General features: G+C 57.3%; 7 protein-coding genes across 7 annotated transcripts; 4 read left to right on the forward strand and 3 right to left on the reverse strand.

Moving 5' to 3' along the window:
* Nucleotides 1–4,088: 4,088 nt before the first annotated feature.
* B0I36DRAFT_433669 (uncharacterized protein) lies at nucleotides 4,089–6,100 on the forward strand (the record flags this gene model as incomplete). Its single annotated transcript, XM_046162670.1, is given in 4 exon segments — nucleotides 4,089–4,527; nucleotides 4,595–4,727; nucleotides 4,793–5,486; nucleotides 5,504–6,100. The coding sequence occupies 4 exon segments, from the start codon at nucleotides 4,107–4,109 to the stop codon at nucleotides 6,098–6,100; spliced, it is 1,845 nt and encodes a 614-aa protein (XP_046009380.1). The 5' UTR covers nucleotides 4,089–4,106.
* Nucleotides 6,101–7,964: 1,864 nt separating this feature from the next.
* B0I36DRAFT_330033 (uncharacterized protein) lies at nucleotides 7,965–11,265 on the forward strand. The gene is made up of 6 exons (XM_046154789.1): nucleotides 7,965–8,694; nucleotides 8,826–9,342; nucleotides 9,455–9,618; nucleotides 9,749–10,279; nucleotides 10,385–10,474; nucleotides 10,576–11,265. The coding sequence occupies exons 1-6, from the start codon at nucleotides 8,307–8,309 to the stop codon at nucleotides 11,016–11,018; spliced, it is 2,133 nt and encodes a 710-aa protein (XP_046009381.1). The 5' UTR covers nucleotides 7,965–8,306; the 3' UTR covers nucleotides 11,019–11,265.
* A 3,299-nt stretch (nucleotides 11,266–14,564) lies between these two features.
* On the reverse strand, nucleotides 14,565–15,120 carry B0I36DRAFT_365768 (uncharacterized protein; the record flags this gene model as incomplete). The annotated part of the gene is made up of 3 exons (XM_046159194.1): nucleotides 14,565–14,754; nucleotides 14,807–14,889; nucleotides 14,953–15,120. The coding sequence occupies 3 exons, from the start codon at nucleotides 15,118–15,120 to the stop codon at nucleotides 14,565–14,567; spliced, it is 441 nt and encodes a 146-aa protein (XP_046009382.1).
* Nucleotides 15,121–15,520: 400 nt separating this feature from the next.
* Nucleotides 15,521–15,937, forward strand: B0I36DRAFT_352066 (uncharacterized protein; the record flags this gene model as incomplete). Its single annotated transcript, XM_046157074.1, has 1 exon — nucleotides 15,521–15,937. One exon carries the CDS (start codon nucleotides 15,521–15,523, stop codon nucleotides 15,935–15,937), a length of 417 nt encoding a protein of 138 aa, XP_046009383.1.
* Nucleotides 15,938–20,037: 4,100 nt separating this feature from the next.
* Nucleotides 20,038–21,513, forward strand: B0I36DRAFT_293938 (zinc-binding dehydrogenase). The gene is made up of 2 exons (XM_046151810.1): nucleotides 20,038–20,223; nucleotides 20,419–21,513. Exons 1-2 carry the CDS (start codon nucleotides 20,199–20,201, stop codon nucleotides 21,423–21,425), a joined length of 1,032 nt encoding a protein of 343 aa, XP_046009384.1. The 5' UTR covers nucleotides 20,038–20,198; the 3' UTR covers nucleotides 21,426–21,513.
* Nucleotides 21,514–21,640: 127 nt separating this feature from the next.
* B0I36DRAFT_249444 (major facilitator superfamily-domain-containing protein) lies at nucleotides 21,641–23,294 on the reverse strand (the record flags this gene model as incomplete). The annotated part of the gene is made up of 2 exons (XM_046150477.1): nucleotides 21,641–22,761; nucleotides 22,829–23,294. 2 exons carry the CDS (start codon nucleotides 23,292–23,294, stop codon nucleotides 21,641–21,643), a joined length of 1,587 nt encoding a protein of 528 aa, XP_046009385.1.
* A 507-nt stretch (nucleotides 23,295–23,801) lies between these two features.
* On the reverse strand, nucleotides 23,802–26,385 carry B0I36DRAFT_365771 (uncharacterized protein; the record flags this gene model as incomplete). The annotated part of the gene is made up of 6 exons (XM_046159195.1): nucleotides 23,802–24,240; nucleotides 24,302–24,470; nucleotides 24,539–24,788; nucleotides 25,257–26,136; nucleotides 26,196–26,265; nucleotides 26,334–26,385. The coding sequence occupies 6 exons, from the start codon at nucleotides 26,383–26,385 to the stop codon at nucleotides 23,802–23,804; spliced, it is 1,860 nt and encodes a 619-aa protein (XP_046009386.1).
* Nucleotides 26,386–26,543: the final 158 nt, after the last annotated feature.

Here is a 26,543-nt window from a genome sequence, read left to right on the forward strand (position 1 = left end):
GCATCACAAAGGGTCCTCCTCGTCGAGCCTCCTGAAAAAACCGTTTCTTTGATCCCCATCCCCTACACTAATTTTTACGCCGCACCGCATTGTTCATGTCGATCGTTTCAAAACCGCCTAATGCCTTCACATGGGCGCGCCCCATGGTAATAGAGTTCAAGCTGGCCCTGAAGAGGCGGCGTGCCAGAGAAGGACCCATTGGGGCCGGCGTTGTGTAAGTGGAGAGCCGAAGGTTCTAAGCTCTGGACTGACCGGCCTATTGCGAGCTGGCGAGCTTGGGCGGGCTGGCCTTCAGGAGTCAGCGTAGCCGGCCGACAGCTCTGTTGATCACTGGTGCTGCAAGGGCGTTGGAGGCGGAAACGTTAATTCAGGCGCGTCTCGCCCGGGTTTGTTTGTGTGCATTCCCGCCCGGCACCCTACCTGCAGTCCCCTGCAATGACGGGGCGCCTTAAGTATGGGCTGACTTCAGCGAGGGTGCACAAGCAGACACGCTCTGGTCGCCTGTCGTCATTCTTGGTTGCCCTTATGACACCGAGTTGGTCCTTGGGCCGGATCCGATCGGGTCTCTTGCCTCAACAGGATGAGTGGCCAAGGCTCTGATGAGCAAACAGTTTTTTGGATGTAGGCAAGCATTGAGACGAGGTTGTCTGCCGCGGGCAGATCTGGCCTGGGTTGTGATCGACACGTAGGTACGGACGATTAGCATGGCCATGAGTGAGAACGAGGGCACGCAGCGAATGACGAAAGGCAGGCGAAACGGTCGTTGACAGGCTCGTCCCACACTGCCGACTATGTGATCACGGATCTCCACCCAAGCGGCTCCCTCCGGAAAATCAGATAGTGCGCGAGTGGGACGCCGACGCCCAACCTCTTGATTCGATGGAAATCAGCATTGTGCTCGTACTGTGGTGAGCAGCGCCAGGCGGTGCTGGGTGGGGCGTCAGGACAGGATCAACCGGCGAGCGGGCAGACCACGGGATTAAGCGCCCCGTAGTCGCACCAACCAGCAAGGCGACCAGGTTTAGGTGGGGTGGAGGCCAGGGTCTGAGGAGAAAACGCCATGGCTGCCTCGTCTTGACGATGAGGTCGTGGCATCTCCCCATGGCATTGTGTGACGGCGCTGCAGGCCAGTTGCTCAGGTTCCCATCCTAATGTTTTACCTATCTTTTCTGCAACGCCAGGAGCAATGGGTTCAATCCATGCTAGTCGCTGCATTTGTCGCTAGTAGCTTCGAGTATCATGGGTCGTCGGCTGATGCCCCAGCTCGCCACAAGCGGTTGATTACTAGATGATGATGATGATGGACGCACTGGCCCGGCACAGAAAAGGGCACTGCCGTCATTGTATGATCGATATGATGATGCTTTGTTGTCCGGACACATGGTTTAGTCGACACCTAGTTCTCGGACACCATGGGCTCATATTGAGCTCCGGGGATCACACCAGCCATCTCCGGATGGTCTGGCTGGACTGGGCTCCGTGGGATTATTTGCGGAACGTCGAGCTTATTGACACTGTCTTGATCTCACTGGAGATCACTCAGCCGCACTGAAGCCGTGCTGCGGCCACCGTGCTGGTTGGGTGGGTGGCTCGACATGAGCCAAAGGCCATCGTGATTGTGGCAGCAGGCAGTGAGCAGTGGATGATCGAGGCCCAGCAGGCTGATTCGAGGTGCAATCGCGAGGTGCGGTCTGTACCTCGCAGACGGCGGGTGCACAGGCAAGCATCGTCGACGCACGGAGGGCCCCAGGACGGGGGTTGGGGCTGCTTTGTGTGGAGGAGAAGCACGATGCGCCCACGCTGTGATGCACTTTGCCCGCAAGCACCTGCTCTGGGCTGGGCCCTTCCTTGGGGGCAGCAGCCACCCCGCGCAACCCACCTGCCTGCATCTGGGACGACGATTTGCGCCTGTTTCCGTGCAGGGCACGCACGCACGCACGGCACAGCACGTTTGACACCCGCCTTGACAGCCAGCAGCGCTTGCGAGCGACTGGGAATAGAGGCAAGATCGATTTGCACCATGGCCTGGCCTAGCTAGTACCTACGTAGACTCTGCCGCCTGATTGATGGCTGGACCGACCGACCGACCAACTGGGGCCGGCTGTCCGGAGGCCAACGCCATTCATTGCCCGTCTTGGGCCCTTTCTTTTTCGGCTTGCCTGACACAACTTGACCACGCCCGCACACTCTCTGCTCTGCTCGCTCCCACCATGGCCGTCCGTTCTGCTCGTCGACCTCTGCGAGCTGACCCCGGCTCGGCACTCGACTGGGGCTTTTTCCACAGAGGCCCTGGCCTGCCCTGCCTGCCCTGTCCTCTTCTCACGACACCCCCCCTCGCCGCTGCATGGGCCCTGGGCCGCACGCCACCTGGGCCTGAGGGGGGGCCGTCCGTGGCCCGTGTCGTTCTTCTGGGGCCACCCCATACGACTTTGTGACTGTCCTTCAATGTACCGCTCACGTCCCTCCACGAACCCTCGACAGACTCCCGCAAGTGTCACTGGGGAGGTGTTTCCCCTCCTCAGCCCGCCAGCGAAGCCTGTTGCCAGCTCAGCACACACACACGCGCGCGGGCACACACACCCGTGCGCCAAGTGCTTGCCCAAGGCGCCTCTCCGGTCCCGTCCTCCGTCGCAACACACACACCCCGCCGCTTCGCAAGGCCTCTCTCTGGTTGTAGTCGTCGTTTTCGAGCGCTCTCAACGTGATAATAGATACTCCGTACTGCCAAGCGCTGCAATGACCATCAGCGAAAATGCCGTGTCTACTAGGGTCTGTCAGCAAGACCTGACCTTGCCGGGCTTTGTCGATGCCAGCGTTTGGCACGGACCCCAAGCGCAGGCCGAAGTAGCCCTGACGATTCCCAACCTCGCCAACAACGACGAAAAAAAGACAAAGAGGTTCGCCCCCCCGGCTCCGTTGTTGGAACCAACATTGCAAACCACACGCCCCCCCAAGCACACAGACAACGAGCCGGGCCCGCACGACGGCTCTGGGGGCCCATCAATCAGCTCACTAGTGGCCTTTCGCCGCTATCTCGACTGGAACTAAACCCTGCCGCTCCGGCGCGCTCACTGCCATCCAACGTGCTACGCACCGCACCGCACCGGCCTGGCCCTGGTCGCTCATCCGTCCTTGTCCTCGCTTCTTCTCCTCACCACCACCGCCGTTGCCTCCCACCACCTCCCGTGGGAAAATAACCTCTTCCACGGCCCCCGCCCCCCTCTTCCTTCTTGTTCCATTTCTCTTCTCACTCTCCCGTGCGTGCTTCCCATTCCGACCTCCTCAATTCCCGGGCAAGAGAGAGTCTGCCGTGGTGATCATTGGTTTCAGCAACAGGTCAGTCAGCCTATTGTTCGCCATCCAGCGATTGTACGTGTCTCTCGCATAACAGCCCCATGTCTCTGACCTGGGTCTCGTCTCGTCTCAACGTCAATTGTCAACACTATTGATTACCATTTACTTCCCGCCTTGCCTCTCTTGACGACGTGGACGACTTTCCGCTGACTTTTGTATCTTTGTTTCTTCTCAGGCCAGCGAGCCAAGTTCTTCTCTCCTCATAAACACGGCCGTAGAAGCTGCTCGGCATTCGGCCCCAATACTGGAGACTTCGTTCTCTACTTGGTCACTGTATATGCACCGGATCTGAACACATCCATCATTGTTGAATTCGATATCAGCAGCTCAGCTCCGAACACTCGAGCCCGTCGACAATCCCCCCACTGCTTACACGATTGTAGCTGCCCGACGCAACCACCCGCAGCTTGTCACAGTTCGTCAACAGCCACGCCGTAAAGCTGGATCTGCCGCCGATTTCGTTATCACAAGGCTTAGGCCGTGACTATCCCACTTGTCCTGGAGGACCATCTCTACCCCGTGCGTTTTATGCGGGAGAAAGACTGCCCGCGCTACCTTTGCCGCATCTAGTGCCAGGACACTCGGTGGGATCCTCGCCGCGAGCCAGCTCTGTCGGATCCTTGACGAATTCTGTTGGCGACTCACGATCGTCATATTCGTCGGCTCCTCCTTCCAACGGGCCCAAAACCCCCCCACCCCATCTGCCCGTCACCCCGTCTGTTCTTGTCGGTGGTCACGATCAGTACCCAGCAATGAATCAAGGACCTGCAGATATGTACTACTCGACGCAGCATATGTCGGCAGGCTCTGCCCCACAGCCGCAGACCGTTACGTCGAATGCGATGCCGCACTATGGACATCAGCAGCCCACATTACTTCAGCCTGGGCCTGCTCAGTATTCTGCGCCTCCGTACCAACAATATGGATACGCAAATGGTCTGGCATCGCCTCAGACTGCTCCGCCAGCAGTCTCGAACCCTATGGGGCCTAGCCAGCACGTGCTTCCTCTGCCCAACCAGGCAGGCATTCCCAACCAATTCCAGGGCCTGGACACAACTGGGCAGGTCGCTCCGCCAGGCATGAAGCCGAGGGTGACTGCCACTCTTTGGGAAGACGAGGGCAGTCTCTGTTTCCAAGTCGAGGCCCGAGGGATCTGCGTCGCGCGACGTGAAGGTACGGACAATGCGTCACCTCTTCGTGGATTTAGGTTTTGGCTAATGAGGCTAATAACGGTTTCCAGACAACCACATGATTAACGGCACTAAGCTCTTGAACGTTGCCGGAATGACTCGCGGACGTCGCGATGGCATCCTGAAAAGCGAGAAAGTCCGACACGTCGTCAAGATTGGGCCTATGCATCTCAAGGGCGTCTGGTAAGCATGAGCATGATCGTGCTAGTATCGCTCGCCATCCGAAAGACTAATCACCTCCCTTGCAGGATCCCCTTTGAGCGCGCTCTTGAGTTTGCCAACAAGGAAAAGATTACGGAGCTTCTGTACCCATTGTTTGTCCACAACATTGGGGCTCTGCTCTACCACCCAACAAACCAGAACAGGACGAACCAGGTAATGGCGGCGGCCGAGCGTCGCAAGCAGGAACAGAACCAGATGCGCAGCGGTTCTAACGCCGCGCCGGCTCCTGGCGGCTCGCTGCCTTCTTTGCAAAATCATCATCACCACATGAGCCTTCCTGGCCCTCAACCTGCTCTCGCCTCTCATCAAGGTGGTAGACCTGGACTGGATCGTGCGCATACTTTTCCCACGCCGCCCACTAGCGCGTCCAGCGTGATGGGTGCCATGGGCACATCAGACAGTTTCCAGTGGAACCAGCAAGGTATGAGTAACGGGCAGGGCGGAAATCCGATCTCAATTGATACCGGGTTGAGCAACGGCGCCGCCGCTCGTTCCATGCCTGCCACTCCTGCCACGACGCCACCTGGCGGATCTCTTCAGAGCATGCAGTCATATCCCCAGAGCACGCAACCCTATGATACATCAAGAGGTGTCTACAACGGGTCTGCGGCGCAGCAGTCGCCGTACGCCTCCAACAATAGCCCTCAGGACCGGAGCATCTATGGCCAGCAAAACCCATACATGAAGAATGAGATGGGCCCCCCACCGGGCGACCTGCTGGTTCAGCTGGTGCTGAGCACGCCGACGTCAAGCCTGCGAACGGCATGATGCACCCCGCTGATGGCGTCCACCACGCCACTGGAGATGATGAGGCTGAGCACGAGTCCGAGTATACGCACGATAGCGCCACGTACGACTCGAATCGGAACTCGTACAACTACAACGCTACGCAGGTTGCCCCTATTCAATCTGATCATCAGCATATCAGCCCCGAAATGACTGGCTCCCCAGGTCACCAGGCTGGATCTGGCAGAGCAACACCTCGCACTGCTACTGCTCCTCAGCAGTATTACTCGCAGCAGGCCGGGTACAACACGCCGCCCCGCATGCCCTCGACATCGAGCAGCTTGTACAATGTAATGACAAACGATCGAGGGCCGGCGAATGGGGCGCCTACAGATGTCTACGGCTCGCAGGGTGATCTGGGGCCCCCGATGCAGAACGGGTACGCTCCTCAGGTCCTTGGTGGTGCGGGCGGCCTGAAGCGAGGGCGGGACGACGATGGTCCCGGGATGGATCTGAAGCGCCGCAAGACCTTGACCATGGATGGCCCCACGATGCCCACGCCAAGCTACGACATGAACCGACCGGCGTCGGTGTCTGCTCGGCGATGATGCGCCGAGAGACCCGACTTCTCTCCCCCCGCCCTGCCTGCAGATTTCATATTCCCTGCTTGTATTCGCCATGCAACAAATTCCTCATTGATCTTCTTTCGACCACCCCGGCCGCGCTCAGATACGATGACGAATCTTACGATTTACTTTCTTGGATGTTTTACCGGGCGCCGTATAGATGTTTTGTGTAAATGTCTAACGACGACTTGACGCGGCGCGCGGAAGGAGGGTCTGAGCCCGGCATCCTCCACCCCACCTGTTTTCCTGTTTTCAGCTACGAGGAAGTCCGACCATTGTCGAGATTTGTTTCCCATCACGCAAAGCACGAAAGAAGACTTTGAGCGACGCAGAAATGACCTCGCCTGCCACGACTCTAGGCGAGGTTTAATGTTTACGATCAAACCCGCGGCACTGCATCCTTTTCCTTTGCTGCCATGGTTCAGCCTGTGCTTCACCTTGACGAAAAACCCACATTCTTGGCCGGCGCACCAGCCGGCCACTCCTTTTATTTTACTTTCCTAGCTTACGACATGATGACGACCAAACCATTTCAAATGTTTACCACCAAATTTCCTTGTTGCTCTTCGACTATTCAAGCGGTGCCTGACCAGATGTGCGGGAGGCCTAATCGCAAGCGCAGACACGAAGGCCCCAGGCGGCCTGTGTGGCATGCGCGCGCGTGGGATTGGCACCAGAGCTCCTGCTGCTGGGTGGGCCCCAGTTGTGTTGCCAGCGGGACTAAAAGCAGGTGCTTGATACACAGCGTATTTTAGATCAGCTAGCAGCTCTACATAAATTCATGCCTGACGCTGGTCTTGACGATATGGAATTCGCATTTTGCTTTGCCTGGGTGAATGAAATCGTGCCTGCCCGAGCCCGAGTGACTCAAGTCTGTGGTCAAGTGAGCTCCGGGGAGATGGGCTCCTCGTCTTTGCGTGAGTTTGTACCAGATCCGCCAGCAAGTGGCAGGACTCCAGCTAGATGTAAAATTGGTGATTGGGTGTTTTGTTCTGGGCTGTGATGCCCCCTGAGCCATTCCCAGTAGTCTGTGTAGTCCAAGCCTGCGCAGCTGGGGAAAACGGGCCGGGCCGGCAAGCAATATTAGTGCTTTGTGATTGGGACAAGACCAAGGAATTGCCACAGCTTTGTGCGATGGGAGAATGGTTGCCGAGGATGCTGGTCGAGAGAGACAGAGAGGTGGCTGCGTGTGTGTGCGGCCACCACCACTCCTCCAACAGGCTGAAACTTGGCGGCGGCAGTGTGTGTGTGCGCGTGGGTGCTGTGGCCCGGCCCCAGCCCAGCCCAGCCCGCAAAGTCTGGGGTTGTGATGGGGGACTTTGTTTGGGTTGGGCCGGGGCGGAGACCCCGTGCGGCCGGCCGGGGTAACGGAGCCCATGTGCGAGCGGGGCGGGGGAATGGGGCGAGGGTCCCTTGGCTGGGAGTTGGAGGAGGGAAGGAGGCAAACCCCAGAGAAGGAGCAGAGGGGATAGCGTACCTTCTTACGCGTAGGGAGGAGAGTGATGGAGCAGCAGCAGCAGCAAAGCATCCCCCAAAGGGCCGCCAAGAGCACAGCACCATCCAGCCAGAAGGGGCATGTCACTGAGCCGGGACAACGGGCACCACCTCATTGGAGCAGAGCGGCCGACTGCCGGCAACTTACACCTCAAGAGGCGAGAGAGGTGCTGCTGCTTCCGCTGGTCCTTGACGTTGGCGGCGTCGACAGTCTGCCCCATTGGGCCGTCCCCCACGCAGCGACCAGCCGGCAAAGGGGCGCTAGCTTGCAGCACACGCGCCGTTCTAGCTCTCCAAAGGCCGTCTTCCTCGGCATGTGCCGGACCGCGCTGGGCTTGCATCATTGCCCGCCGCTGCGCCGGGCTCGTGGCCGAGACCAGACGTGGTGAGCGCTGCTTGTGTCGGTTTACTTATATCTGCCGGGGACACTCAATCCATCCGGCGGCTAGCCCCGAGCATACTTGCGTATTTAGTCATTGGCATTGGTGCAGTGTGAGGGCCTCCGACATACTCTCGGCGTACAGCGAATCCATTGCAGGAAGACGAGGTTGTCTCATCGACACCAGAAAACTCCCCCAAGCTGCGGCGTACACGACAATCAGCCGTTTCAAGCACAATACGCAACTTCAGATCGTCAAAGGACAACAGCCATAACAACAAGGACAACAGGTGTCACATCTGGGACACTCGAGCCATGGCGCACCCACAAGACGCCGCCCACAAGGAGTCCATCTCGGACCCAGAGACCTTCTGGGCCCGGCAGGCCGAGCATCTACACTGGCACAAGAAGCCCGACTCGGTCTTGAAGCGCACAACAAAGACCGTGCGAGGCTCGTCCTCGGGCGAGCAGACGCACCCGCACTGGGAGTGGTTCTCGGGCGGCCAGATCTCGACCTGCTACAACTGCGTCGACCGCCACGTGCTCGCCGGCAATGGCGACCAGACAGCCATCATCTGGGACAGCCCCGTCACGGGAAGCAAGCAGACTTTTACCTACGCGCAGCTGCTCGACGAGGTCGAGGTCACCGCTGGCGCGCTGCGCGAGGAGGGCGTCCAGAAGGGCGATGTCGTGCTCGTATACAGTGAGTACTCGCTTCTTCCCGAAACGAATAATACACAACCAGTCCCACCAATCACATCTCTCTCCCTCTCTCTCTCTCTCTCCGTCTGGTAGCTCGTCGACTGATTAGACTCTTTCTCCCCCCTCATCAAGTGCCCATGATCCCACAAGCCCTGATCGGCATCCTTGCCGTCTCGCGCCTGGGCGCCATCCACGCCGTCGTGTTCGGCGGCTTCGGCGCCGAGTCGCTCGCCCAGCGCATCGAGGCGTCGCGGGCCTCTGCCATCCTCACGGCGTCGTGCGGCATCGACGGCGGCAAGCCGCCAATGAGCTACACCCCTTTCATCCGCGACGCCATCGACATATCCTCGCACAAGCCGCGCAAGGTGTTTGTCTGGCAGCGCGACCAGCTCCGGTGGGACCCAATCGACACCAGCAGGGGCGAGGTCAACTGGTTCAAAAAGGTCCGCAGCTGTCGGGCGAGGGGGATCCGGGCGGCCGCGGTGCCCGTGGACGCGAACGACGGGCTGTACATCATCTACACGAGCGGTACGACGGGGAACCCAAAGGGCGTGGTGAGAGATGCTGGCGGCCATGCTGTCGGGCTGGACTTGTCCATCCGGTACAAGTTTGATGTCCATGGGCCTGGGGACGTCATGTTCTGTGCGAGGTGAGTTTGCAATTTTGGGGCCGGGGGTGTCCCCTTTGGCAGTTTGCCGGCTTCTGGAGCTGTGGCCATGATAATAACTATGGACACTGACCCGTGCAATTTGTGGCAACAGTGATATCGGATGGGTGGTGGGACACTCGTACATCCTCTACGCACCACTCCTGGCCGGTGCCGCCACTGTTCTTTTCGAGGGCAAACCTGTCGGTACGCCCGACAGCTCGACCTTCTGGCGGATTGTCAATGACTACAAGGTCACCACCCTGTCCACAGCGCCTAGTAAGTTCGCCCATAAATAGCGGCACGCTCGACTTTCTGAGCTTCAAGGCCCCAGCCAACTCGCAACGGGCCAGCAACTCTTTTTCCACGATGCAGTAGTACTGACCACCATCCACACACACACGTGCAGCCGCCCTCCGTGCGATCAAGCGCGACGACCCAGAAAACACCAAGCTCAAGCACTACGGCGAGAAGGGTGGCCTCAAGAGCCTGCGGGCCCTGTTCCTCGCGGGCGAGCGGTCGGAGCCGTCCATCGTGACCATGTACCAGGACCTGCTCAAAAAGTACGCCGCCGACGGGGCCATGGTCGTGGACAACTGGTGGTCGTCCGAGTCCGGGTCGCCCATCTCGGGGATCAGCCTTGCCGCGCACGCCGCGCACGAGCGCCACAAAGGAGGAAGAGACGAGATGAAGAAGAAGGAGAAGAGGAAGAAGCCTGAGCCGCTGTGCATCAAGCCCGGGAGTGCGGGCAAGGCGGCGCCCGGGTTCGACGTGCGGTGCGTCGATGACGAAGGCAACGAAGTCAAGAGGGGCAAGATGGGCAACATTGTGCTGGGCTTGCCGCTCGCGCCGACGGGGTTTCGCTCGTTGTGGGACGATGACCAGAGGTTCTACAAGTCGTACCTCAAGAGGTTTGAGGGCAAATGGATCGACACCGGTGGTAAGTAACTCCCTCCCCCCCCTTGGTTGTAACCGGTTGTGCGTAGACTTTTGTGTGGACTGTCAGACTATGTATGGAATGGCGAACTGATCGATGGGCGTGTAGATGCCGGCATGATCGACCAAGATGGCTACATCTCCATCATGAGCCGCAGTGACGACTTGATCAACACTGCTGGCCATCGATTATCAACAGGTGGGTGGTGCATTATTGATCCCATGTCCAGAGAGCAGATCTCTCGCGACTGTGAAAATGAGAATGACGCTGACACAAACCTCTCTCTCCCCTTCCCTCAGGCTCCATCGAGCAGGCCATAACAAGCCACCCGTCCGTGGCCGAGGCCTGCGTGGTCGGCATCCCGGACTCTCTCAAGGGACAGCTGCCCTTTGCCTTTGTCACCCTCTCCCTGCCCGAGCACCCGGAGGGCGCCCTGCCGGACTCTGAGCTCGCAGACGCCATCCAGAAGCGCGTGCGGAAGCAGATTGGCGGCATCGCCACGCTCGGCGGCATCGTCCAGGGCAAGGGGATGATCCCCAAGACGCGCTCCGGCAAGACCCTGCGCCGCGTGCTGCGCGAGCTCGTGGAGAACGCGGTGCACGGGGACTTTGACAAGGAGATTGCCGTCCCGGCGACGGTCGAGGACAAGGCCGTCGTCGACGTCGCGAGGAGGCAGATCAGAGAGTACTTCAAGGAGAAGGGGGACAAGCACGGGGCTATCGAGGTACGGGCGAAGTTGTAGTCGTCACGAGGACAGAGGGTGTTGCTGGGTTTGTCTATTGATCTGTCGCTCACCAGCTGGCTTTTTGTTTGAACCCTGACATCTTGGATTTGGAAAGCGAACTTGTCTTGCCCGAGTAGGGTCTTTTTCTCAGTTTGATATCACGTTTCCCTTTCACGATTCTATACCGCTAGTGGGTATTATCTAAGGACAATGACTCTAAGTCTTACCTGTAGTATATTAATGTTACAGGCTCATGATACCTTGACATCGCTGGTATAAAAAGGAACCTTGCCTAGACCTAAGCTACATTGCAAGACTTGGCAACCTCGAAGTCAGCTTCTGAGTCAACATCCGAAGGCGGAAGGTAGGGACGTCAACTAATAAACCTTGACCGCACCGCCGGTGTATCGAGCTCAACTTTGTCCTGCCCCCCAGCCACTGGCCCTGTTGTACATATTTCCGAACAAACCCCTTCCCAACGTCAAGCAGCAGAAGCAACACAATGCCGACGCGTGATATGACACGTCACGCCCCATCGCAGACCCCGTCGAACCAGTTCGGGCCACGATGGCGTTTCGTGATCGTTGTTGTCGTCGTCGTCGTCGTTGTTATTGTTGCTGTTGTCGTCAGTGGTTGCCGAGATGCGAAGAGGGCGTTACACAGCCGACTTTGCAGCCGTTGCCAGTGAACAAGTCGGAACGCTTCCGGCACACACACACACACACACACACACACACACACACCAATGCTCTTTCACGTTCGACGCTATTCCCGCACCAGTCAATGCAGACAGACTAGCAAGACACGTGAGCGAGAGAGAGAGAGAGACTTGAGACACTGCTAAGAAGAGTAAACTTCGCGCCGACTGTCGCCGACCTCGTGCGTCTCGCGCGGGGTGGCTTGCCTTTGTCTTTTTTGGACGTTCTTTTGTTTGGCTGGGAAAGAAATGTCTCGGACTTTTTGGGGGAGGGGGGGCTTGTTCCGGAGACTCCAAGCCACACAAATACATACACCATAGATACGAAACAAGGCGGGATCAAGCAAACAATGTGCATGGCAGACGTGTGTGCGTGTGTGTGTGTGAGTGTGAGTGTGTGGCAGGGTCAAGGAAACAAGCTTCCGCGCTAGGTCGCGTGTCTCTCGGTCTCTCTCTCGCTCTAGGAACAATGTGGCTTATTGTGATGTTGGAAGTAAGTCTCGGTCTCGAAAGGATGAATGAGCGGGGGGGTGTACTGATTAAGAGAATGTCTCAGAGCTTCTTTCGAGATCCCAGCGCCGCCACACACGCCTGGGGGTAGTCGGTTAAGCTCGCAGGAGGTTGAAAGCACCATGGGGGCGCCCAGGAGGCAGACAAGATTAGCCGAGACAAAGCCACATGTCTTGAGGGTTCTTCTATCCTGCAAGGGAGAGAGTTTAAGACGACAGGCTTTCCACCAGGGTTTTATCCGCCACCGCCGCCACCACCACCACGGGGCAGTGAAACACAAACAATGACAATGGGATCAAGTGCGTTCTCGGTGTAGTGAAGAACTGTGGCGTCCAAGAAATCCCTGATTCTGGCCCTGATTTTCCACGCTATGATGACATGACAGCCTCACAGTTGCCAGAACCGGTTATTGATGGAGCATTGATATGACTGATTGTGTCTCAAGTGATACTTCTATGGCATCTGTCAATAGGCTGGCTAGTCCCGCTACATAATACGAGGCTTGGTGAAAAGAGAGACGGGAAGGCCCAGACCAACAAAAGGTAAAACCCACAGAGTGCCCAGGAATAAACGTCATAAGAGGGCATCACCATAACGTTGATCCCACATTGTTCCGAGACATGCTAGCCCGGAGGCCCCCAAGGCTAAGGCAGTCTCTTGCCGCCTCCGCCGCCACCCAGCACATACACGGCACGGCACATCCTTCGAGAGCCCACCCTTTCATCTGTTTCAAACCAGTCGGTTGCTCGCCCCGAGCAGTAATGTCTCACACTAACAAAATGCCACAACCAGCCCAGTTCCAACTACATGTCGACAGACGAACAAGACTAGAATGCCCCATTGCCCAGTGTTGATGTCTATCCACCGATGCATTTTTTTGGAGTCCACCACACCCGCAAGACAACGACATGGCTCGTGGGAGACATGGCTGGGTGGCTGGCTGCTTGACTGTTGGTACCTGCATTCTCGCACACCGAGAGCGAGGGCTTGTTGCTTTTTCTTTTCCTCCCCAAGATGACAACGCGGCTTTTGAATCTCCGTGAGGTGTCTCTCGGAAAACCCCACGCGGAGACGCGGCAGGAACAATCTGGGAACACCACGCGCGGCCCAGCGTGTGTGTAACACGTGCATAAACAATGGCGGGCACGGCCAGGCATTACTTCACTATCAGACTTGGACTGGCTGGCATGTTGACTGGTATCCCGTTGTCCAAACACAATGAGAGTTAATGGCAAAAGGAAAGCAGCAGCGGCACATGAAACAGACTACTCGGTGCGTAGGGAACTAGCAAAAGCGAGCAGGCAAGAATCCGAGCGCGATAGTTGAAGAGTGGCGCAGAACTCCCAGGCCGAACAGAGTCGTTGTTGTTGTTGTGGTGGTGGTTGTTTTGCTCGTCTGGGCACCAGAGCTTCAACTGTTGAACTCCATAATCAAAACGAGCCGGAGCTTGATCTCTCGGGAAACCCGGACTTCCTCTTGCTTTCATTTCCCAACTCGTTCACGCGATAACATTAGCGTTCGACAAAGTATTCAGCCCGCTCTCGCACAATGGTCCAGGCAACTACACAGGCGAGCGCAAAGAGGAAGCATCACTGATCAAGTCGTACCAGACATCTACGGAACGATAGCTTGATTCACGGTTTTTAGGCATCTCACCAGATAATTCAAAGCACCATTGTCTGTGGGGGAGCTGCTGGACCAAAACTTGGCCTCTGAGCAATGTCTTGAATATTCGGTCCTATCCTGACATTGTGGCGGCTTGTCCAGAAGTGCCAATAAAACATCCAACAGCGCCGCCCGTTATATATATCCACTAATCTTCTTTGTACCAAGGGGGTGGTCTTTGTGCAGTATGTGCTGGTCTGTACAGGAGGTTTGGTTCCCTCGGAAGGATCTACAGGAAATTGTAGCATTTGTGCACAGTGAAACAAGGCTTCTTGGGTGACGAGACGTCGGGTTGAGAATGGTTTCTGTTGAATTGTCAAGAAAGAACGAGGGCATCGCCAGAGCGCGCACAGAGGCTCGTCCTTTTCCTAATGGTCCATCCTGGTAACTCGAAGTGTGGGACCGCACACAAAAACTGTCGGTGTTCCTCTTTTGGCGCGCTTTGATATCGTCCGTAGCACCGCGACAAGAAAGTACAAGAATCAAAATGAAATCCTGCAATGCAATGGTCAAGACTCCATAGCTTGCAATGCAAGATGCCGTGTGCCGTCTGTAATCCTCCCAAGGTCTATACCGTGCAAAACCCAACCCTTTAAGCAACTCCGGCTGGCTTTCCCGTCATGATTAAGTATTATAACGAACATAAAGAGAATCGTAGGTCATAGACGTGATAGCGAGGCTGGATAAGCTGCTTAGAGAGCGGCGGCAACAGCGGCGAGGACACCAGCAAGGCCGACGACCACCTTGCCGGAGCCGGCAGTGGGGATGGTCGGGTAGGCAACAGGGGGGATGCTGCCAGTGCCGACGGGGTGGTAGGTGGTGGTAGCATAGGTGCTGTTGGGGGCGATGGTAGGGTAGACCGGGGCGGGAGGAGCACTGGTGCTGACATGCATGTTAGTCGTTGGTGATCCCAAATTGTTTTCTGGTGGCTTACCAGGAGTGGCAGATGACTGACGAGGTGCTGTAGACGGGGGTGACAACAGTGACGGGGCAGTCAGTGATGGTCAGGGTGGTGGGCTATCGAGTTTGTTAGCTGTTTGATCATGCGAGCTCAGAAGATGCTGGTGAGAGTCGGCATACCTCAGTGACCTCGTAGGTCTGGGTGCCGTAGGTCAGGGTGGTGGAACCAGGGCAGTAGATCTCGGTCGAGGTGATGACTGAGGTGGTGTACGAGGTGGTGTTGGCCGGGACCGGGTAGTTGGCGGAGACGCCAGCGGCGAGGGCAAGAACAGCGACGGCGAACTGCATTTTGACTGAGTTGTCGGGTATTAGGTTGAGGATTAGGTTGTTGGTTGGTTCGTGAAACGAATGAATGTGACTGAAAGTCAGGGTTTATTAGATAGCGAGAGAGTGTGGGTGAGGAAGGAAGAGAGAGGGAGGAGCAAAGATGAGGCTTGGATGGGTCGACTTATATACAGACAGAGTCCTGGAGTAACGTCGCTGTGCCCGCGCCTTGAGGCAGGCGGCAAGGCTGTTAGGAGCGGTGCATGGGGTGGGAAGCGGGCTGGCCGGCCCATCTCCTGGCGCCCGTCGAGCAAATCTCAGATACGGGGCAGGGGGGCGAGGCTTCTGCACAATGCGTGGTTGCGAGTCGTTGCGTTGTCTCTGTTCCTGCAGCCGGCTTGGCCAGGTCTACTGCTCGAGGAGCATGGCATGGGCCCCCTGGCCATTCAGCCCCCTGATGGTGGTGTGGTGGATGCCGCCCGCAACGTTTCCATGCGCCAACGAGCCCCCGATGCGTGGGAAGCCCATGCGCCACTGTCCTCGTCTACTTTGCTGGTCTCTGCGCACTCCTTCATCTCATTTCGCTAGCCTGGAACAATCAGCCGTGGGGCCGGCTGCGTCGAGCGCAGCAATCCTGCCCACTGGTCGAGGCCGCCTTGCCGGCTCAGGGGCCAAGCGCAGTCAGCACAGTTGCAGCGATTGCGGCCCCTTCCTGGAACGATCCGCCAGCGAAACCGCGCCGGCACCCAGTCCCAGTGTGAGTGGGCTCTGGTTCTGGGATGCCACTGCGGGATACGAAGCAGAGATTGGTGCAATGCTCCCCGTTCCTGGATACGTCTGAAAAGGGGCTAGGGGCCGTCCGTGACTGAGTGCCATAGTGTGAGGGCGCACAACACCCAATTGCGCATGCTCGCCGAGATCCACGTACCTAGCGGCGGGCTCGGCGCAAGGAGGGTACGAGTAATGGTTGCCAGCGATGACTGTGCGGCAAAGCCGAGGGCTCGCGCGTTCACTGTGTGCCATGCAGGATGTGACCCGCCACTGCAGCGCACCTGTCCAAGCGGCTTGCTGGCGGTTGAATCACAGCGCCGGACGTGTCGTCAAAGGCGCCAGTCTGACAGGGGCTAAAGCAGGCTACTGCAAGGAACAGAAGACGACTGGGGTGCTGCCAGGGTCGATTGCGGAAATTGGGGCGCCACCGACCACATCGGAAGCTTGGCAATTGGTCGGCGCCATGGCATTATCGAGGCAATGAGCCCACCTGGCGGCAGTAGTCTCGAGGCGGTCGACGGCCAGGCGTGCTGCCTCGGTGATGGGCGGCACTGTTTGTTTTGCGGGATGCTGTTTTTGTTGTTATTGTTGTCGTCGTTGATGTTTAGGATTGACGCACAGAACGAGTGGCCCGCTTGGCCCTACCTGTCACCTCGAGATCTCGTCACCACGCATGAAGCGCAAGCTGCCCTGCATGGGGAAGGCACGCATACCTGTCAGGCACGTAGGCAGGCACGCAGGGCGGACGAACCATCCAAATCCTATCAATCTTCGTCACTAGCCTCACGGGCTCTGGCACACAACGGCCCGCCTGCGCTGATTGTGGCCAAACTCGCCCAAGATTAGCCATCAGCTACCAACCACGTCTTACCACGGTTACCCGAGCCCAGTCTGGGGTCCTGAACCACAGTCTGGAGGCCCAGCCAGTGCCCACGCGACACGAGATGTCGGACCCCAGCTTCACCCGCTCGAGGACAGGGAATCCGTGCCGCCGTGCTCCATCCGGGTCGGGCGCCAGGGCATATCAAGTCACAACCGCCGTCAGAACTCGTCCCCGCAAACCGGGGGCCTGCTGAAAACCACGCTGCACGGGACGATTCCATCGTGGGGAGCACCAAAAACTGAGCCATGTTGCGAATTGCCTGGTCCAGCTGCTTAATTTCCCCCCAGCCAGCCCTTTCATGACTCCAGGGGGGGCAAAGTGCAGATATCAGGGCCGCTGTGCAAGAACCCAAGAGAACCGGACTGTGCGAGCAGCGTCGGCCGTTACCAGCTCTCCTGCCAGGATAGATACGCGACTCAGACTCACTCAAGCCTCTCAGCCTGCTGCAGGGATTGGAACAAGCTGATGATGGGATCCATCGGCAGGGCCGCGGCAACTGATAGACGTGCTTAATTCGAGTGACCCGGCACGTTCAGAGTCCGCATCGAGACACCCAATCTCCTCCCTGCAACTGGTAATGACCCTCGTATCTTTTGATGAACACTCTGGCGGTCCAGGTGGCAGTCAATGTAAGGGGGCAAACAAGTGGCCCGTCCACGGCCGTGGTTGTCGACTTGTCGAAGAACTGGACGACGTTCTAGAACTGAGAGTGGCCCATGCTGTGCCTGCGACGACGCTGGGCGTTCCATTGTGCGACGAACAGGGCCCACCAAGGAGCCAAACCTGTGGCAAGCTTGCTCTGGTCGAGGGAATCCTGTCCACCGGCTGGCAACTGTGCATGCTGTTGCTTTGGGCCCCATAATTCACATGCACATTGAGATGAACGGCTCCACGCCGTTGTCTCTCGTAAATACGTGCATCTCGAGGTAGGTTGAGCCTCGACGCCGCCCAGTCTGCCGATGAGTAACAACTCCAGTATTTACGGTGGCAGTCGAGCCAGCAGCCTTGACCACACCCAACACTTTTAATTTCAATGTGCTCACCACTGAGGTGCCGCATTGACTGACCGACTGCCTATTATCGCGAAGACAATTGTGCCGCATATGCGGCCACCGTATCAACGTATGTGCTGGCAATATATACATGATAATTATCTGGACAGCTAATGGGCGGCGGCCATGCATGTGAACGGTCAGCCCAGCCCACCCTCGCTTCGCCAACAGCAGGAGCTAATTTCCACCGGCGTTGTCAGCGTGCAAATAGACTTGGACGGTTCAGGGGGGCCACAGTGTTGTGCGCAGGGGGTTCCAAGGCCAGCCAAAATAGACTGTGCTAGGGTAATGCGTTCGGTCGCACCACACACCAACAGGACTGACTGACTGACTGACTGACTGACTGACTGACCACCAGGCGACCGGGGATTGCATACGCGGCCCTCCTGCCTCCGGGCGCGGGTTTCTCCAGCCTGGCGAATTGTGATCGTCAATCTCCCAGAGGGCCAGAACATCTGCTCACACGAGGCAAGGGCCCCCCTGATGGGGATCGCATGCTTGCTGGATCGCTGTACACCATGCTGGTTGCCCGCTGTCGCCCACTGGCAGCCCGCCTGCCCTGGACGACGCAAGTACTGCGTAACACGCCCCGATGCGCCACACGCAACGCATCACAACCGATGCAGGCAAGATAACGCACTGCGTCTTGGAGCGTGTCATTGTCGCGTCTGTCTGGCGATGTTCGGTGCACGAACTTGGCGTCGTGTGCATTTTTGCGTGTCTTTTGGCCCGTTCATGTCCCGTCTCCAGGCAACCCCAACGTGGTCAGAGCTTTCATCCTCAACCGGTCTTCCGCCACCGTCGAGCTTCACCAGACAGTGAGGCAAGCATCCTTACAACGGGATCAATAAACTCCTCGGCACGATCAGCTAGAGGCTCCAGGTGTCGGTCGCTGCGCAAATACTGCCACAGCGCGGGACTTGCTGGTCATGTCATATGCACGGCGTCAACCACGACGTTCGCCCCAGATCCTTGACACTTTGAAAGCAAGCTACTGCACGCAGTGGTCATCCAGCCTCGCGCTTTGGCATCCACAGTTGATGGTCGGTGAGGGCAGCCATGTAAAGCCAAAGTGACATGGCACCTCGTTCACCGCTCCTCTCTGGCCTCTCAATACGGCTTGACCGCCATCGTCGACTCCCTCATCGGGGAGGTGGCCGTGGCGCCAGTGCGATCCACGCGGCAGGGAGGGGGGGACTGCTTGAGTCTCCCAAGGACCAACCTCAACCCGCCATAAGCACAAAACTGACAATAGCGCCTTTGTGTGAATCCGTAGATGTCGGTGACATTGCATGTCTAACTACACAACATGATCCTAATGCTAGTGTTGGTTCTGTGTGACGCTATTTTGGGGAAGCTTGCGGGTGAAAGCGCCCGGCCCGACACGCAAATCCGGGAAGCCCGCCCGGCGCCATGAGTCGAGAATTCGTGAAGGCCAAGCAAGGTGTCCGGAGTTGTCATCTTCGGCAGTGAGCTCGGCCGTGCCACGTTCCGTGCAGAACACGGAGCCGGTCGGGGCTCTCTGTTCGCGGAGCACCCGGCTCTGTCCTTGGCCCAGTTTCTTTAGGCTATATGTGTGTGTGCGTGTGTGTGTGTGTCTACACTCAGTACGTACGTACGTGTTCCCGGAGACTTGGGTTTGAGAATGCCAGCGACGACTGCTCCCCAGCTCCAAGCACTGCCAGCCGAGCTCTACCAGACCTCGTGTAAAGATCGTGCCTGGCATCTCAGTCGGCTGAGCCTTCTCGCAGTCCTTCGGCCCAGCAAGCAAGCGGATTGAGTAGTCCAACCTCCGTCCTCTCCATGAGTAGTGCCTTTCGCCAATGCGACAGTTGGCCCGGTGGTTACATCTAATTAGAGGCCGGGTGCTCGAACCTGGGTCCGCCTCAGGAACTCAGGAATATGCACTGGTTATCGTATGTGGGCAGGTCGGGTGAAGTCGAGCACATATGGGCGATATTTCTCCATTTGACTAAGGAACCGCCCCCCCCCTTCCCTCTTCAGCACGCGGGACGTCGTGTGATGAGGTACGCCCGGCACGGCCGGAGCTGTGTTCGGAGGCATGAAATGGAGACCTTGGGGCGAGCTGGAATGCATTTGTCTCCCAAGTCCGTCCCTGTGGTGGTACGGAGCGGGGTCGTCGTCATCGTGGGCACAAGCCTTTCCGGCCATCTCCGCACCTGCCGGACGTGGGGTCATGCCGAGATAGCTGTTCTCTCGCGTGCTTGCGTCATTGGGGGATTATTACAAATGCGATCCGAGAATTACAGACCGAAGTTTGTTACGTACCAGGCTGAGTTGTAATCAATTTTTAGGTATACAACAAACGTCTGGAACGAACCCCAATCTATCATTTCCATTCCATTACTATTATCAACATAAAAAACAAAAATAAAATGCCTTCGAAAATGAAAGCTGTTGGTACGTCAATTGTCCACCCCGTCACCAGAGCTCATGACCAGATGCTCAGTCATGAATACCAAAAAAACATGGCCATGAACGAGATGTTCTTGAGCTCGCCCGTCCACGCCCTCCACCCCGAGCACAACGATCTCTCTAGCATTACTCACCTATCCAGCGATGAGGCCACATGACTGATACACACGTACGTCACAGACATCAAGGGCGGCACTGGCGACGCCGACGCCCTCTTCATCAACGCCGACACGCCTGTCCCGGAGCCCAAGGAATGCGAGGCGCTCGTCCGGGTCAAGGCCTTTGGCCTGAACCGGATGGACCTGCTCCAGCGCGAGGGCAAGTACCCGCTGCCGCCGCACTACCCCAAGACCCTGGGCGTCGAGTTCAGCGGCACCATCGAGTCCCTCGGCTCGTCGTCGTCATCAGACTTCAAGCCTGGGGACGAGGTCTTTGGCCTGGCCTACGGCGGCGCCTACGCCGAGTACATCGCGGTGAGCACAAAGATGCTTCTGCACAAGCCGGCCTTCCTGTCGTGGGAGCAGGCCGCGGGCGTCCCGGAGACGTGGATCACGGCGACCCAGGCGCTGTTCCTGGTCGGCGAGTTCTCCAAGGGCAAGACGGTGCTGTGGCACGCGGGCGCGAGCGGCGTGAGCATCGCGGGGATCCAGCTCGCGCTCGACGCGGGGGCGGCGGCCGTGTACGCGACGGCCGGGAGCGACGAGAAGTGCGCCTTCATCGAGCAGGAGCTCGGCGCGACCAAGGCGTTCAACTACAAGCACCAGGACTCCGAGGGCAAGTCGGACTGGGACAAGCAGATCCTGGAGGCCACGGGCGGCAAAGGGGTAGACCTCATCATCGACTTCATCGGCGCCTCGTACTTCCAGCAGAACCTCAACGTCGCCGCGCGCGACGCGCACTGGGTCTGCCTGGGCATGATGGGCGGCAGCGTCCTCGACGGCGTCAACATTGGGCCCTTGCTCTTCAAGAGGATCCGCATCGAGGGGACCACGCTCAGGAGCCGCGAGCCAGAGTACCAGGGCAGGCTGCGGGACAAGCTTGCCGAGTACATCCCGCACTTTGACGAGGGGGGCAAGCTCAAGGTGCTGGTCGACTCGGTGTTTGACTGGGAGGACGTGATCAAGGCGCACAAGCTCATGGAGGAGAACAAGAGCAGGGGCAAGATCATCTGCACCATCTCCTCGTGAAGCGGTGAGCGGAGAGGAGGCTGCACGGGCGAAATGTCTTGTAGGGGATACGTATTAAATCATCATCATTGGCCACACACGTGTCATCACACAATCTTTTCTGCTTTCCCCCTCACAGTGATCATTGTGTACGGCGCTTCTCAACGTGAATCACTCATGATGGCCTCTTTATTACTGCAAAAAGAAAGCTTCTATGGGGTATCTTCTAATCTAATCTAATCTTTTGTCCTCCTCCTACTCATAGAGGTCTTGGCCAGAAATGTTATGCTGGTCAGCCACCCAAGCCCCGCGAGTCCGACGCCCAAATACAGCGCGACGCGGTATCCGTGCTCGAGGTCCTCCTTGGTCGAGGTGCCGCGGCTCAGGTACACCTCCGCAGTGCCCGCGAAGCCGAGCGCGAGGGAGATGCTGTAGTTGACGACGGTGTTGACGAGACTGGCGGCGACACCCTGGTGCTGCCGCGGGACCGAGTCGCTCAGGATGAGGGTCGCCGCAGGGAAGCTCATGTCCATGCCCCAGGGGGTGATGATGGTGCAGAGGAACATCTGGGCCCAGTAGATCTGCTCGGTTGGGCGGAAGGCGAAGAGCGCCGAGCCGGTCAGGAAGGCACTCATGGCGACCAGCATCGTCCATGCCGGGCCGATCCGGCCGAGGACAAGACCCGTGCAGACGGCGGCGACGGCACCGGCCACGACGACGGGGCTGAACCACGCAATGACGAGGAGCGGCGACAGCTCGAGCACGCGCGAGCAGAAGATCCACACGTAGTAGGACCAGATGCCGAAGCAGCCCCAGCCAAAGGCCATGCAGGTCAGGACGAAGCCGACGTTGGAGTTGAGGACGTGGAGGGGGAGCAGCGGGTGCTTGGACTGGTAGAACTCGACGTATAAGAACGCCGACAAGACCAGAAAGCCAAGGATAAGTAAGACGTAGACATAGGGCGTGGTCCAGCCCGCGATCGGCGCTTGGTTCCATGCGACGTTGATAAGAATCAGCCCGGTGACCCCGGCCATGCCCGCAATAATGTCCGTCTCAACGATGAGTTCCTTGAAGGTGAGCGTCTTGGGATCCTTGTACGGCGGGATCGCAGGCACCACGTAGATCGCGAGGATGGCGAGGATTAGCAGGCCAATAGAGAAGACAAAGAACGTCCATGGCCACCAGGCAAACTCGGCAAAGACGCCAGCGAGGGCCGCGCCCAGGATACAGCCGCCCGGTGCGCAGGCACCAAACAAGGAGAAGACCATGTTTTTGCGGTGGCCCGAGGGATAAGAGGCGCCGAGGACAGCAAGACCGTTGGGCAGCAGGATCGAAGGACCAATGCCCTGCAGCGCTCCTGTAGTCGACTGTTGTCAGCACCCGCGCTTTCGCTCAGCACTCTCTGCGGAACGGGCATGACTTACGGGCAAAGGTGAACATGAATGAGCCGCGGTAGACGGACAGGCCGCAGACCAAAGACCACAGAGAGTACCAGAGGTAGCCAATGATCAGCATCTTCTTGTAGCCAAAGACATCACCGAGACGCCCTGAGATCAGGATGAAGGAGCCAACAGTCAGACTGTAGGCCGCTATCAGCCATGACTCCTCGCCTGGCGAGTGGATATCGAAGTCATCAGCGATGATTTTGAGAATGCCCAAAACTTGACCAAGACCGGCTTGTGTTGTCAGCTGGGCGCAGCAGACGACAGTGACGAGCAAGATCTCGCGAGGAAGCGAAATGGTTGAGGAGAAGTATAAGCTGCCGCTCCTCGTCGGCTCGAGCCCGTCGGATGGCAGCGGGTCCTTCTCTACATCGCTACTGCTGTTGCTTGGTTGGGTGTGGTCCGAGACATTCTCCGCCGATGACGCAGCGGTGCGGATGCCGTTCATGTCGTCGAATACCATAGTCAATGTACGGTTGTTGACTGAAGCAGAAATCCATACTACCCAACCCGATCCATTCCTTGGAGCTGGGACGGCGTGGTGTTTAATACCACGTCTGAAACAACCATGACGAAGCAGCTCAAGTCCGGCCTGTTTGTTCCTATTGGGAGACGCGGTGGCATTCAGCACGCATTCATCAAAGGGCTTATCCGACTTCGCCGCTGTGACAATCATGATTGGCTGTGATATTGGACCAGTCTTTAAGGTGAGCCGAGAGAAAGTCCGTGATTGGCCAGCCTGCACTCCAAATGCTTTCCTCCCACCCACTCCGAGCTCCGCTTACATCACCCACCCATTAATAATTCAGCCCTGCTTCAGGCGTGCATCTGAACATCGGCATTTCGTGGTGGAATGCACAGTCTTTGCGTTCATACATAAGCGTCAGAATGTGTCGAGAGGGGACCACATGTGGGTCCGTCAACGGCAAAATTGATATTTTGTCTTTTCTGGCAACTAGTAGAAGAAGAGGCCATCTGGGTCCAGAAAATTGGAAATCAGGTTCGTCTCCAGCAGACTGGCGTTCATGTCTTCTTGCGTCAAGTTTGGTGGAAACATGAGTTCCGGCGCCGGGCCGCCATGGTGCTGCAGTCCGAGAGTGCCATTCATGGCACCTGCATGATCCGGGCCGAGGGCCTGATGTTGTTCTGCGTGATGGAACTGTTGGAGTGCTTGCTCCCGATTGCCTCGAGCAATATCCCTGGCGATGCTGAGCACCTCGGATGTGATCTCTGCGCATTTTCGGGTCACGGCGACTCTGTCCATGGCTCTAAAGATCTCAATTGACTTCTCCACCGATGCCAGCAGCATTTCTGCTGGTTCCGGCTGCATATTAGAGAGTACGACGTAAAGAAGAACCATGCTCGCATCTAGTGTGTAGGTAGAGTTGTACCACCTACTCAGAACCATCAGCTGTGTTGGCCACACAGGCAATACCTTTGAATAATTATACGTACCATGACCGGAACCATGGTCTACTTGCATACGTGTCATACAGGAGCTCTATCGTGTCTTTGGAGACATCCACACAGGCTCGAATGTGCACAGCGTATTTTTCGTGATTTGCCTCAGTGGCGGCGGAGATCAAGAACGGACGGTGAAGCAGTAGCCGCACACTAAACAGCCCTGTACAGTCGGTACGCGCATCAGCCTTTGCCTCTCTATTGGAGTAATGTTTCGGGACGACGACTTACTAAGCTTGAGAACGATTTTCTGCTTGGTGATCAATTCCGATTCGAGCAAAGAGACGCCAGTAAGGCTCAGTCTCTGCGGTAGGTTGCCTGTCCAGACAGATATTTGCCTGTCGTACTCCAGTGCTTTGGCACTCTTTTCGATGCCGCACGGCTCGCCAGCGTAGTCGACTAGCTCGTGAGATATGTGAAGCAAGATGTCTGCCAAGCCGACCATTGCATTGAGAACTTGTGTGGTCGGCGCATCACCCGCCTGCAAGGTCAGTGATCGTCAAGTCACCGACAGTCGAGTATAACTAACCACTATTGTTGGCAACGGTACACGATAAGATCGCGACTCTCGTAACGATGGAAGCCGCCCCGTGGCCGCACACATCTCACTGATTCATGATGGTTAGCTTGAACGAGATGACTTGGATGGCGGTAACGTTTGCTGTCTCACATCTCATGGTAATACAAAGCCCTAGTCGATCGTTAGCACGAGGAACAGTTTCCTCTACAGGAGTTGGAGACTAACCACCAGAGCCTGCTTTCTTCACCAGAGCTTGAGCTATTTGGCACACCGATTGCAAGTGCAGCACGGACAGCCATCCCGCTATACATATACGAGCTATGGGGCTTGAAAGCATTTTGACAAAATACAGACTGAAGGAGAAACCAACGACACGTTAGGACAAGGGGCGAAAGCTCCCAGAGAATTCTTATGGTAGGATCCACTCACCATAAGGAACAATGCCTCTGCGATCTCAATGGATGAGATTTCAAACACGTTACCCAAGCAGGACTGAGCCTTGTCAAAATACAGGCGCGCTATTCTTATGGGAACATATGAAGATGCTTGATGGGCACCGCGCGCATCGACCTGGTTGAGAAACTCTACGTTTTGCGTCCAGCCCAGGGAGGATGCGTCCCCAGCGGGCATGGCCCCCAGCGCAAGAACAACATAGAACAAGGCAAGAAAACCGTGTCTACGGCGTCGAGTCTCGCCCTGCTGAATGTCCCATACCTCTTCGTGGCACCGCTGGAGGAAGGTCGACTGGTCCAAAAAGGGGTGTATACAGTGCAAGCTCTGAAAGTAGAGCCTGACGCACTCTTTCTGCAAACCCACTTCTACCGTCGAGCTTTTTGTCACAGCCGCAGACGATGATCCTCCAGCATTGGATCGAGCCGACGCTGTCGCTGGCAGCAGTCGTGGGGGACCTGAACGTGCCTCAGCATCTGAGGCGGCGCAGTAGTCGTAGCTGTGAAGAAGATTCACCACAGAAGCACCATCGTCCCCGCGAGGACTGGCATCGTCCTGCCCAGGGCCGATAGAGTCCTGGCGACTTCGGGCGCTTGCCTTGCCGCGCAGCAATGACAGGAAGTAGAAAGTGCCTGCTGGCCCATAATACTCTGTTCCTTTTGTATGGCGGTTGGTATCGCTGAGCCCGTTTGAAGTGTCCTTCGGCTGGATGTCGTCCTCAAGGGAAGCCTTGGCCTCTGTACTTGCAGCACGCAATGGCCGGGCTGCAATGCTGATGTTGCCGCTGTCCAGCGTTCTTATGCTTGGCGCAGTCGCGATTGGTGAAGGTCGGCCCTCGTGCTGAGGCAGTTCACGTGGACTTTGGAATAAATGTAAGCGAGGAACAACGAATAGCCCTACCGTGAAAAGCAAACCTACAGAGACGCACGCTGGGATTGCCTGGCCAAGGCCGCATCACGTTGATGGTAAGTGCAGTCGAATCCATGTGCTATGAATTGATGAGCATACTGAAATGTCGTCCTTGGTTTCTCGTGGCTTGGGGGTGCACATACTTACACACGGAGCACATGGCTCCGTCAGTGAGCATTTTGAGCGTCGTGTCCGACATGTGTCGCAGGCTAGTGGGACGCGGCGAGTGCCTTTTCGTGGCAATGCATCACCAGGGGTGCGAGGAGGCATCACAAGCTGCAGCAAAGCATTCGGCCCAGTATCTGATCTCGACACAACTATTGTGAGGTCGGATCCGTTGGAATTAAGCTCTGACAG

Source organism: Microdochium trichocladiopsis (genome assembly GCF_020744255.1).
Source record: "Microdochium trichocladiopsis strain MPI-CAGE-CH-0230 chromosome Unknown B0I36scaffold_8, whole genome shotgun sequence".
Classification (NCBI taxonomy): domain Eukaryota; kingdom Fungi; phylum Ascomycota; class Sordariomycetes; order Xylariales; family Microdochiaceae; genus Microdochium; species Microdochium trichocladiopsis.